General features: G+C 44.6%; 1 protein-coding gene across 8 annotated transcripts in view; it reads left to right on the top strand.

Moving 5' to 3' along the window:
* PTPRG (protein tyrosine phosphatase receptor type G) overlaps window positions 1-13,602 on the top strand; it is a 721,980-nt gene that overhangs the window by 655,810 nt on the left and 52,568 nt on the right. For all 8 annotated transcript variants that reach the window (XM_086697741.1, XM_086697739.1, XM_086697740.1 and 5 more), the window contains one exon: window positions 7,260-7,351. In XM_086697741.1, coding sequence (XP_086553867.1) covers window positions 7,260-7,351 — 92 coding nt within the window. The remainder of the gene's footprint in view (window positions 1-7,259; window positions 7,352-13,602) is intronic.

The following is a 13,602-nucleotide window of genomic DNA, read 5'->3' as shown; positions in this document are numbered from 1 at the left end:
GGTTTCTGATCCGCACACATCATTTGGTTATTTGGTCATCCGAGGTTTCTGTGGGACTCCAGAGGTGGTGTTGTGATCCTGCCCTTGCATGGGCCCCAGCGGTCGTGATGTGGAGGGCGGTGTTGTTGTAATAAGCCAGAGACCCTGGATAAGAACAAGGGGACCTCTCAGGCTTGTCAAAAGGGATGTACGTTTTGACCCAGATGTCTGTGCATCTCAGGAACCTCCGCTTCTGTAAGCAGGGCTGGAGATGGTGTCTTTGGAGGACCCCTTTCGATATACAGTGGTGCTGAGTGGGGTTCCAGACCTTCCTGCTTTCTGGACTTAAGGTCAGCATCTTTGCTTCTGAAAAGTATCCATCACCTAAATTCTTCCCAGATCCTTGTCAGAGGGGCAGGAAGAGACGGAAGTAAGAACACAGATAGCAAAGATTACCTTTGCAAGTACCTGGAAAATGGGGAGCAACAGAGAGGAAAGCTTTTCTGTAGAACTCTGATCCTAACGGGTGTTCCGTGTTAAGGGGGTGTCCTTATTCCTGGAAGGACACGGGGTGGGAGAATGACCAGTCTAGAGATTTCTCCCTCATCTTCCTAGTTTCCTGCATTTAATTTGAATAGTAAGTCTCTGTAACTTGAGTGATTATTGATACTGACACAGTACCGTCAGCACAGCTGACATCCGGGTATGTGTGTGCGCGTGTGTCTGTCTGTCTGTCTCATTAGTCAGGAGAACCAATTAAATACTAGGCTGCCATGTGCTGGCAAGTGTGTGCGCACTGCAGCGGGGAGCTCAGAGAATTGACATTTATGGCTTACTGATCGTGGTCGATATTTACCGCCTCCTGACTAGATCATGCGCTGTGACATGCACAGTGCTTTTCCTTTTTTTTTTTTTAATTTTTTTTTTTAACGTTTATTTCTGAGACAGAGAAAGAGCATGAGTGGGGGAGGGCAGAGAGAGAGGGAGGGAGACGCAGAATCAGAAGCAGGCTCCAAGCTGTCCGCACAGAGCTGACAGGGGGTGACATGGGGCTCGAACTCATAAACCATGAGATCATGACCTGAGTCAAAGTCGGTCGCTCAACCGACTGAGCCACCGAGGCACCCCGCGCAGTGCTTTTTCAAGCACGGAATTCTTGATTTTTGAAAAAGCCTCTCTTTTGAAGTATCTCCCCTATCTAAAAGGACGAGAGGTTATTTTCAGAAATTTTAGTCAAAGACCAAATGTTCATGACTGTGCACTTAACATGTCCGTGGGCTTCTTACAAGTTCGACTGATCCATCCATGGGCCTTCCTACCACAAGGCCTCAGGCACCATACCGGCCCGGACCACACAGATCATGGGTTGGGCTTGAGGCCAAGGGAGCTGCTCGCCAGCATCCGTATCGATTTGATCGGCTACTAGAGAGGATATCACCCACTACCCTCCTGACTTCCCGCCAAGGCTTTCCTAGAAATCTTAAAATTTTAGAGCCCACGTTAGTTTTCTAAAAATGGATGAGTGAATGGAGAGTGATAAAGAAAGCGTGTTGGCACGTTGCTACTGAGAACTTTCCATGAGATGCACGTATATCTAATAGGTTGGCCATCTTCGGTCAAGCACCAGAAATACTGGGCTTGGATTTAGGAGAGGTGTTGTATGAAAAATGAAAACGTTTAAACAGTAGACTGTCAGGCAGTGTGGAGAAGTACTTTCTCGGTGAACGTGGCACAAAAGGAGTGCTTCACACTCAGGGACCAGCAAACGCACATCTCCCCTTCTGTTTGCATTCTGGCCCATGGGCCCATTGAGTTGGACCCGAGGAAAAACTGCCTTCCTGCCAGCTGGGATGTCTCTTCCTTGCTCCCCTCTAGAAGCATTCAGTGAATGCTTGATGTAGTTCTATCTTGCTATTTCTTCATTGCAATGAGTTTTAGAGAGCCATCTGACTCCGTGGTTTTCAGATTTGTGCAAGCGGCAGATGCTTGGAATCAGGACGTCAGAACATTCGTGAACTTAGAAGTAAATATTGACCAATTCAGTTGCATGAGAAAAATGAAAATTTAATTTGCTGGCAGATAAGCAGAGCAGCCCACAAAGGTGGTTTGAAGAGTAGCTTTAGGAGGAGAACTTGAATTTGAGAAATCTGTGATCTGAGAAAACACTTCCTCAGTATGGATGGCAGAACACTCCACTCCACCTTCGAGAAATGCCAGCCTATTTCTGAGAACTGAGGTTCCAACAGAAATGGAGCAGAAGACCTTTCAGATTCTTATTTAAGTATGTGAAATACAGTTTATTTTTTCTGTATTTGAGAGGATTATGTTAACATCCTTGAATTCTTAACTACAGTTTTTTAGCCCATCTGGGACCCTATAAATTCTAGGCTTACTTTTATGGTCCCTTTTATGGTACGTGCCGTTTGAGATTATTTTATTTCTTCATTGGCTTTCTTAGAGCACTGGAGGGTCTGGAACCATTTTCCCTGTATCACAGTGCTTCTTAACTGGGGGCACTACATACCAGCCTCCATGGGGCGGGGTGGTTCTTCTAGATGACACAGGACTTTGCCGCACCCTGGAACTGTTCAGCTGGAATCAGTAGGAGTGGGGCTCATCCAGCATGGGTGCTTTAAAAGCTCCCCAAACCATGGGGCACGTGGGTGGCTCAGTTGGTTAAACGCTCAACTCTTGATTTCGGCTCAGGTCGTGACCTCACAGTTCATGAGATCGAACCTCGTGTCAGGCTCCAAGCTGATGGCTCAGAACCTGCTTGGGATTTTCTCTCTCCCTTCTCTCCGCCCCTACCCCACTCCTGCTTGTTCTTTCTCTCCCCCGCCCCCGTCTCTCTCAAGATAAATAAACTTTTTTTAAAAAAGCTTCCCAAACCAAAGAGATACATATGTACTGTTCATTGATAACCATCACTTGATTGAAACCTTACTGGTGTGCCTGTGCATACACACTGGTGTGCATACACACACACGCACACACACACACACATGCATCTGAGAGAGAGAGAGACTGACTGATTTAAGGACCCGCCCCCCCCCCCCCAAAGCTGAGGTGTACCTAAACTGGGGAATCTATGTTTCAGGAGAATATATGTTGCAAAGTAGATTAGGGGAAGCAGAAGTTACCTAATTTGAATCATTATTAAGCCAGTCAGGTCAATGAAAAAAAAAAATCTATCGTCACTTCCTTAAAGGGTGCATGTTAGTTATGGGGGTGGGGAGGGGGAGTGTGCAGCATGGAAGGGAAGAAAAAAGGGGGAAAGGTAAGAATATAAGGTATATGGTGAGGACCCAGCAAACTATAAGTGGTAATTAAACTTGTAAATATATTTTTCATTCCAAACATGGTCCACTTCATTGTTTTCCCTTTTTTAAGGTATTTGCATAAACCAGTGTTCATTGTGAAGAAATCATACTTTTAGAAAATGGCCCTTTCTGATCCACAATCTTTGATTCAGGGAGGCATTTTTAGAGTGAATTGGACCTGCCCAGAAATTGGAAATTGCATGCACAGGGACACATGTGAGCATTTTCAGCAATTTTATCTCCATTCTCCAAAACTAGAGACAGTACTGACTCTTCGAACACATCGCAGTTGAAACATTTAAGAGGCATTAAAATTTGAGTTTCTTTTCCTTCTTTTTCAAAATCCCTACCTTTACTTGTTTATCCCTGGACACTACTAAAGGCCAAAAACAGTCTCTCATGGGACTTCTCTGAAAGGAGTGAGTTAAGATACAATGTCATGTGATGTTGACCCTGAACCAACTACTTTTCTTCATCATTAAACCCACAGTGTATAATTTGTACACAAACAGAATTCACACCAGTGTGGTCAATGGTAGTGAAAAGTTGACACTAAACTAGAACCTGAATCAGTCCCTCACTGAAAGTAGACCTCCAGTAATTAGTGATTAAGGGACTAAATCTCTAACCATGTGGTTCATCCCTAAAATGGAGGATGAAGCAAGCATTAATGAGTTTATTAGTTCCTATTTGTTATAAAAGAGTCAGGTACAGTATGATTGATTTTTTTGTTACGGACAAAAGAGAAAACGGCCTGTGCGTCTGTATTTGCGTGAGATGTAGCCCCTCAGGGATCTCCCCGCCCCATTCTTGTTGCCCTATTCCCCACTCATCACATAGCAGCCCAAACGAGCACCTGGAAGGAGGCAGGTCTGACGGTGCCCCTCCACTGACTAAAGCCCTTTGTTAGCTTTCCATTTTCCAAAGATGCCAGTGAAGCTTGCGGTCTTGAATCAGGTATGATCTGCTCTTGCCCACTCGTCCCCCCCCTTTCCTCTTACCGCCCTTCCCTACTCTTACCTCTGGTTTCCATTCAGTTCCTACAACACGCAAGCTCACTCCGTTGTATGGCTCCAGCTACTTGATCTGCCTAGAAAGTCTTCCCCTACGGCTTCCCAAGGCTAATCTTCTCCAGGCATTTCTCCACCCCAGTGGCACCTCATCCTGTTTTACCTTCTTCGTCGCCCTGGACTGTTTGAAATCACTTGTTTACTTGTTAGTTGCGGATTTTCACCATGAGAACGAGGCACCTTGTCTGTCTTGTTGGTCAGACTGCCCTGGCCCCTCACCGCCGATGATCAAGGGACAGTAATAAGACAGGAAAAGCATGGAAGGCTGTACCCCAAAAGGTTAATAGTAATGATCCCTAGGCGGAGGATGTGGAGTCATTTTAATTGATTTCTTTCCCTTTTGTTCATGTGTATTTCCTAATTTTTCTGCTGACATCATGTATTATGTATGTACTTCGAATGCTTAGCCAGGCTTAAGGAAGTGGTTTTAAAGCTTCTAGGCAAGAGAGCTTTATTGCAGAGCTTCTATTGCAGAGAAGGCATTATCTGCACGCGCCACACTGTGCTGTAGGTGCTGAATAAATGTTTGCTCAGTCTGCTGAAACCATTATTCTAAGGGAAGGCATTTCCCCGAAGGTCTGTAGGTAGTTACGCGCCCCCCCCCCCCCACGAAGTTCCTGTGTGGGAAGAAAGAATGTATGACGTGCATCAAGGTACTTAGATGTGAAGACCCGTGTCTCCCAGGTTTCTGACCTTCATCCGCAGGGCTGTGCTTGTGTCTGATAATCACGGGGTTATTTTGCTCCAGGGAAAATCCATTATAAACAGCACATGGGGCACTAGGGTGTGATGTGCTTCAGTACACGCTGCTTTCATTTATTTATTTATTTTCCCCAAAGAGAATGTGGAGCCGCATGTAACAGTGAGTGAACAGTCTGCCTGCCTTCTTCCAGAAAAAGAATCTACAATATAGTTTTTCCTTTCTAAGTCACTTGGCTTGAACAGTCCCTTGGCCAATAACAGTTCTTTCTACTAATAGCTTTGTATGTTAGTAGTTGAATAGGTATGGTAATTATGTCTTAAAACAGGAGACTTATTTGGTGTGTGTGTGTGTGTGTGTGTGTGTGTGTGTATGTGTTTCTAGTTGAAGTCTGACCTGGTAAATTGAATGTCATTTGTTTCAGTGTTAGCACTTCTTGGGGCTAGTAAATACTTGAATGGTCCAGTATCTCAACAAAAGCAGGTTTTCTTCAGCTAGGACACTGGGTCGTTAAGGTTCTATCTCATTGCTGAAGTCTGTCACCTTTGTTTAACTTTAACGCTGCCTTCTGGAAATCTGCAAATTTGGTAGAGGGAGGAATCCAAGACTAGAAAACTTGATGACTAATTTAGAAACAGAAAGAAGCTACTCCCTCAGACAAGAAAATCATGTGGGTTTTTTTTTTTCACATGGGTTTCCATCATTTTCACCTTCAGTAGAAGATTCAGTTATTACTAGAGCCCTAAAATACTTTGTTCATTTCATATCCACGTAGCTGAAATCAAACTGACTGGCATTCTTTCCAAATTTAAGTAAAGGCAGCTAACGATGCATAATGGAAACTTGTTTTATTATTTCTAGTACAAATGCCGGCAAGTCATAGAAAAAAAAAAATCATTGTTTCAGCTTTCTGCAAGAGCAGTCCTGCAAGACATGTGCCGAGTAGGAGTGACTTATGTTCAGAACCCCCTAATGGCGTGGAACAGCCATCCAGATTGCTTCTAGAACAGTGCCCAAATGTACAATTGGTTAGAGCTTCTTTCCGTCTGGAAACAGGCACTGCTTAAAGAAAAATGCTGTGCCCAACAGAATCGTCCCAGGATACTTTGGATTAGATGAGCAGAGACAACTCTGAAGAAAAGTTGACTTAACTCTAGCGATTGGAATGCAGCCCCCAGGAAAAGCAAAGCTGTGGTGTGTATAAACAGGGCTTGGTGCGAGGCGCCAGAGGAGCGGGCTGGATCCCAGGGACACCGAGCACCAGAAGGATGCCGCCTGCTTGGCTAAAAGACCCAGCAGCAGGGCCAGCTATTGTGAAGCCCCTCCGCCAGATGAACAGGGACCCTTCTCTGGTCACAATAGCCATTCACGCTGAGCAGCCTCATTAAATATTCAGCCTGTGCTTCCGGCAGCTCATTAGGGCCGCAATGAGCGGTGACGTGGACGCTGGAAAGCCGAGGGCCAGCCAGCATCAGTAGGCAGAGGCTGAGTAAGCTGCCGATGGCTTTTCTGTTCACTGCCTGTCCTATGATGACCAGTGTTTGCTCCCTGCTTTGCCTGAAGTACAGGTAAAATAAAAGCGAAAACAGGCAGGTGGCACCTAAGAGCTGCAGGTTTTTCCCTCTGAGGTGGTCTGGCAGGGACCTCGGATAGTGAGTGCTTGCCCCCTTAAAGCCCTCTGACCCTCTTACAGCGCTGACTGCAGCTTTGGGGGGCCTTTGCTAAGCACTAACAATGTGGTGCTATTGTGTACTTGGGCTGTTTGATGACTGCATTCGGGAGGGTTTGAGGTTTGGTTTTGAACTTGGTGCTAGAGGTTTCGAATACCAAATTACTCTTCTGTAACAGGTCAAACTCAGAAATATTTGGGGGTAATCCAAACAGTTTGTGCAGCAGGTTGACGACATTGGTGCCAAGTTCTCATGTATTTGAGTGGATCACCACTGAGACTTTGCCTTTTGACTCTCAGGGTAGATCTGGTACAATAAAAAGTAAATATTCTGCAGCTATCGGGGGTTCTTCCAATAGACTGAATGTTGTCCTTAAATCTTGTTGCTTTTCCATGGGTTTGCACTCAGTGCTGTGTGATATTTAAAGCTGCTGAAATCTGTGAAAGAAGAATTGAAAAATGAACTCAAAGTGTATTTTCTCTGGTCTCACTGTTTGCATGTTTTTCTCTTCCCTACACAGAAAATGTTTTCAGACAGCTCATTTCTATGTGGAAGATAGCAATTCACCTCGGGTGGTCCCCAATGAAAGTATCCCTATCATTCCTATTCCGGGTAAGTAAGACACCCTCTTATTTCCAATAGGCTAATTGTTTTTCTCTTCTGCTTGTACTTGTGTGTGACAGCCATGACAAAATATTATTTTCATAGCCTTTTAAAGCTTGCCCTAAGAGATCCTTAACTCAGGGTGCTTTAATGAAATCTTTGCTTCTTTACATATCTGCGGCGTGATGAAGTCCCCTTTAAGAGGAACGAATGCCTAGGAGTTAATCCACAGAATAGACTCCCGTGCAGGGAGGGGAAGTAACAGTAGACAAAAGGGAGAGCAGAGATACTGGCGAGCCACTTGGACTGAGTTTCATTTTGATAGGCAATTTGTGCTTACGTTTTTTGTTTGTTTTTTTTTAATCACAATTTGTTGATACATTTCTCTTGCGTTTTCTCCTAAGATTCCTTACTCTGAAAATACTTAATCTTAGCGTTGGCAGTTTGGGTTCTTAAGATTTGGGGTGGAAGTCTAGGGATACATTCTTGGTCCAGGACGTATTTCATTTGTCCTCAGGTGAAAAGGTGAAACGCTCAGTCAGCGTGAGGGGTAGGGACTGGTGGAATGCACTGGAGTAAATCCAAGCAAATGACATAAACCTTGAGGAGGTCAGGAGCCGGTTCGTTGTAACAGAGGAGACGTGGGAATTGGAGATGGCTCCCACCGTGTTTATCTGGTGTCCCTTCCTTTTTGCCAGATTTGAACTCTCTTCCTCTGGGTTTCATTACGTCCTTGGGAATATCTGTCTTTAGATCTCTCAGACATCCATCCTCCTGACGTTATATCTTTGTAAACTGAGGCACTGCTTGTAGTAGTGTCCCACACGCCTGCAGCTCCCCTCTTTCTCCAGAATGGTCTTCACCGTCGAATTGCCCAGGTATTGCCCTTGTTGGTGCATCGTCTCTTCCACCTACACTGAGAGCTTCATAAAGGCAAGTGGATGTCTCCTTGGTGTGAGAATAATAGCTGGCATATAGTAAGCATTCTTTAACTCTCTGAATGAATGAATAAGTGAATTAACGTCAGCAGACCTTTCTTCAGGTTCTTGAAAGGCTCTATCTGCGAAGCTCAGAGGTACAGTCATTCTCTCGGTACCAAGGAATGCTTCTGTTGTTTAAAAATCTTCACGAGGTGCAGTTATGGTTGGGGATTTAATTGGACCTTTATGTGTCCGTGTACGTTAAGTCATTAGCTATTGTTGAGCTTGGCCGTGTTTTCTCCTTCCTGGTCAGCTTCTGTCCCTAAAGCTTGTCACACAGAAACAAGGGGTAGCAGAAGAGTCTCTGGTTAAGTTCCGACTGGGCTATTTCATGGCTGCTAAATAATTCCTAGACAAACAGGACGGGTGTTGTGTCACCCTCCTTTCTTGACTGACCGTCACCCTTGGGTCTCGATGGAGGAAATTGCACTCTTGCCTTTGAGAGGAGAAGCAGCAGACCGCAAGCCTTAGTCTTCCACTTGCATGCAGTAAGTAGTTTTGTTGACACCACGGGATTTGTGCACTGGCATGTATATAATCATTTTCCTCTTGCATCACCTAGAGTACGTGTTGAACTCTGGAAAATTCCTAGGAGCCTCTCTCCCTGTGAAATGATTTTCATCTGACAAACACAGCCGTTGGGTAGCTGTGCGGTTGAAATCTGTTTTAAAAATTTTTTTAATGTTTGTTACTCATTTTTGAGAGAGAGAGAGACAGAGCATGAGTGGGGGAGGGGCAGAGAGAGGGGGAGACACAGAATCCGAAGCAGGTTCCAGGCTCTGAGCTGTCAGCACAGAGCCTGATGTGGGGCTTGAACTCACGAACCATGAGATCACGACCTGAGCCGAAGGCAGACGTTCAACCCACTGAGCCACCCAGGCGCCCCGAAATCTGTTTTAAAAGGCTAAATCGTGAGATACTTCTTGGGGCTGTTCTTCAGTTTTTATTTTCTTTTCTCACTGGATAGGGAATCAGAAAATCTGCAGTCCCCCCCGCTGCCTCCACCATGAAACCTTTGGTCAGTACATTGACCTCTGTGAGCCTTAGTTCCCAGAAATCTGTAAAGTGAACAGGATACTTGATCTCCTTGCACTTGAGGCAGTGGTAAAAATCACACGAGATACTATGTTATAAAAGCATTTTGGACACTATAAGCCAGAAACATCCGTTGTTGAATCTTTCCTTCCCAAATTATGGTATTATTCATCCCAGGAGCCTTGGAGAGTGAGCATTTGCATGGTACTCAGGTCAAGATGGTCCCAAACACTGAACCACGCGCACTGGGTGTGGTCTGCCATGCCTTGCTCTTTGCCTTGGACTTGAGGATGTTCCTTTCACCGGAAGCCTCATAAAATGCCATCAGTCGTGCCTGCCTTGCCACACCTCTGGGTAAGGTGTTTCACACCGGAAAGGCTTTCGAGAGTTTTCTGCCTCGTTTCCCAGCTACCTGTTGAGTCACCAAGGTAAATAGAGTAGTCCCCCTGCCCCCCTTCACCGTGGGGTATACGCCCTGCAACTCCCAGTGGATGCCCGGAACTGCAGATCTCCTCAAACCCTATATATACTGTTTTTTCCTACACATATATAGCTGTGATAAAGTTTAATTTATAAATCAGGCATAGGAAGAGATGAACAATAGTAACTGATAATAAAATAGGACAGCTATCACAATACACTGTAATAAGAGTTACACGGTCTTTCTCAAAATACTCTGCGCTACTCACCGTCCTTGTGATGGTGTGAGCTGATAAAATACCTGTGTGACGAGACGAAGCGAGGTGAATGACCTCGCATTCCGCTACTACTGTCCTTCTAACCAGACCTCAGGAGAAGGATCACCTGCTTCTGGACCACGGCCAATGGCAGGTAACAAACCTCGGATGAGGGGCGACTTCTGTACTCAGAACCCGAGGGCGTTTTTTAACTGGGAGTTTTTCCTGATTCATACTGGTAGTGTAAGTACATGGGATGAAAATTGCTTCAGGTTCTCCACTGGTTGAGAAATCCATGGAGTTCAGTGGTACCTCCCTTGACGTAGGAAACGCATCCTTGAGGAGCTGGAACACCTCTGTCCAAATGAATTAGTTTATTTTTTTAAATTTTTTTTTTTTCAACGTTTATTTATTTTTAGGACAGAGAGAGACAGAGCATGAACGGGCGAGGGGCAGAGAGAGAGGGAGACACAGAATCAGAAACAGGCTCCAGGCTCTGAGCCATCAGCCCAGAGCCCGACGCGGGGCTCGAACTCACGGACCGCGAGATCGTGACCCGGCTGAAGTCGGACACTTAACCGACTGCGCCACCCAGGCGCCCCAAAATGAATTAGTTTAAATCTGCAGGGCGGTGTGATGGTCAAGGACCTGGAGAACCCGAGAGTGAGACCAGTCTTTCTGTTTTCACAGACCACACAGCCTTCCCTGGGCACATGCCAATACAGATCAACGCGTGTCTGTCTCCCTTAACTGGGAAAGAGTTATTTTACATAACCTTTCTTGAAAGAGTTTTTAAGTTAATCACATTCTCTAATTTTCCTTAAACAAAACCCCCACTGTTCCGTTGAGTAGTTATATTTGTAAAATATTTTGTAATTTATGATTCATGTTAACAATCCATTATTCTGTTTATTCTTATGGTTTCTTCTGGTTATTAGCATACAGCTGTGTCCTGCGTAAGAAATTCAATGTAAGAAAAACGCAGTTTTTAACAAATTCGTGAGTTATTTTCACTCTGATGAAGCTTTCAACCCAACTTTTCCCTGGTGGAGACCCCCATGGGGTCATTCCGAATGGTTTACCCTAGGAATTATGTCATCGTTCATATTTCCAAAAATGGTAGGATATTTATAGAACTCATATGGAATGTTTGTTCTCCCCAGTAGACCTGTTAGATTTTCTTCTTGTTCAAAACCTAGTAACAGGACTACTGGCCCTCTGATTTATGAACTTTATCACCTGAACTCCTTATGTCCTATAACTGATTATTTAAAAAATGAGTTTTTCAGATATTTTCCAGGTACTGGTTTTTCCAGTATTTCCAGGGGCACCTGGGTAGCTCAGTAGGTTCAGCGATCAACTCTTCATTTCAGCTCAGGTCATGATCTCATGGTTCGTAAGATCGAGCCCTTGCTGGCCTGAGGGCTGACAGCATGGAGCCTGCTTGGGATTTTCTCTGTCTCTCTCTCTCTCTCTCTCTCTCTCTCTCTCTCTCTCTCTCTGTGCTCCCCCCCCCCTTTCTCTCTCTGCCCCTCTCCCACTCACACTCTTTCTGTAAATAAACTTAAATTTGTTTACTTATTTATTTATTTCCAGGCAAACACTATAGTAAACTGAGCCATTATACTGGTTAAAAACGTATGCCACAGGGTACGATTGAAAAGCCATCAGGCACCAAACTGTTACAAAATAAAACTTGTGGGTCAGCACTGTAGACTATGGAATGAGGTCTGCTCCTAGAACTTCCTTTACATTGAACCTCTTTAAGAAACCATCATCACATGGGGCGCCTGGGTGGCTCAGTCAGTTAAGGGTCCCTACTTCAGCTCAGGTCGTGATCTCATGGCCAGTGAGTTCGAGCCCCGCATCCGGCACTGTGCTGACAGCTCAGAGCCTGGAGCCTGCTTCGAATTCTGTGTCTCCCTCTCTCTCTGCCCCTCCCCCGCTCATGTTCTGTCTCTCTCTGTTTCTCAAAAAAATGAATAAACTTTAAAAAAAAATGTTTTTAAATCATCATCATGTAACGTGTATTGAGCATTTACTGACGACATGGTTTATTTTCACTGCAATCCTAGAGAGACCAGTGCCATTGATATCCTTCCCTTAGAGATGAGGAAACTGAGGCTCAGAGACACTGTTAATTCGCTCAAGGTTACACAGAGTTAGCACTGGAATGCATTGGAGTCCGCATTGGAATCGGCTGTGTGGCTTCAAAGGACAGATGCCTAGAAAAGGCTCTCCACCCCTGTTGGCATGTTCTTCTGACAGTTCTGATCTCTCAAGACTTCAGGCTCCTCATTTGGATGTTGCTTCATGAAATCAAGGCCTTTTCAAATATTCATGTGTAGTCTTTCTGAGCTCTTGATCCTTATCTTCTTTCACCAGCACTGACCATTTGCTTCTCCATTAAGTTCTCCTTCATCCCCCTAAACAGTTTCCTTATTTTGCTGAAGTTTCTTCCATATCAAAAACTCATCTGCACTTTTGTCCTGTAGTCATTTCTATTTTCTTCCTATGAAAAAGACACTCCACCCACTGATACCTCCACTCCCTGTGCAAAAAGAGGCCTGTGTGTTTTAATGACTTGGGGAGAAGTTCACAAATAGATTCAAACTTTTGGATGAATCTGCTGTGGTTAAAATTCATAAACAAACCGTTCTGGCCTTTAAATCCCAAAGCATAAGTGGGATCACTAAGTTACACTAACTTTGTGAGAAGTATTACAAAATAGGCAAATGGTTAAGGAAAGCTTTGCTAATTGATAATCATCCCTGGGAGATAGCCATTTATAGGACTTTTTGAAGAATTCTGAGTTATTGTACTCATCTCATTGAAATTTTAGGAGTTTAGAATCTTCAGTGTGTTCTTCTGATTTAACATAGCAAAGATAGTCTCGTAAGGATGAAGCCATTTTTTCCTGATCTCCCCTGGACTTCTGTACAACGTGGAAATGCTACAGAATGTGAATATGGTGGCTAAGGTGGGTTAGCATTAGAAAACACTCCTCTAGGGGCGCCTGGGTGGCCTAATCGGTTAAGTGTCTGACTCTTAATTTCAGCTCAGGTCATGATCTCACAGTTTGTGAGATTGAGCCGCATGTCAGGCTCTGTACCGAGCACAGACCCTGCTTGGCAATCTCTCCCTCTCTCTGCCCTTCTCCCACATGCACAAGCGCGCACCTGCTCTCTCTCAAACATTAGTAAAAAACGGGCGCCTGGGTGGCTCAGTCGGTTGAGCGTCTGACTTCAGCTCAGGTCATGATCTCATGGTCTGTGAGTTCGAGTCCCACATCAGGCTCTGTGCTGACAGCTCAGAGCCTGGAGCCTGCTTCCGATTCTGTGTCTCCCTCTCTCTCTGCCTCTCCCCTGCTCATGTTCTGTCTCTCTCTATCTCAAAAATAAATAAAAACGTTTAAAAAATTTTTTAAAAACATTAATAAAAAGCAACAACAAAAACTCCTCTAATGCAAGAGTATTTATCCAACATGAAAGAAATTAAGGAAGTGTTTTTTTTTTTTTTAAGTGTATTTATTTTAAGAGAAAGAGAGCAGGGGAGAGGCAGAGAGAGA

The sequence above is a fragment of the Puma concolor genome, chromosome A2 (assembly GCF_028749965.1).
Source record: "Puma concolor isolate L17-30 chromosome A2, mPumCon1.1.hap2, whole genome shotgun sequence".
NCBI classification, from domain to species: Eukaryota; Metazoa; Chordata; class Mammalia; order Carnivora; family Felidae; genus Puma; species Puma concolor.
Note: the sequence above shows the minus strand (reverse complement) of the source record. Positions and strands in the feature narration are given on the sequence as shown.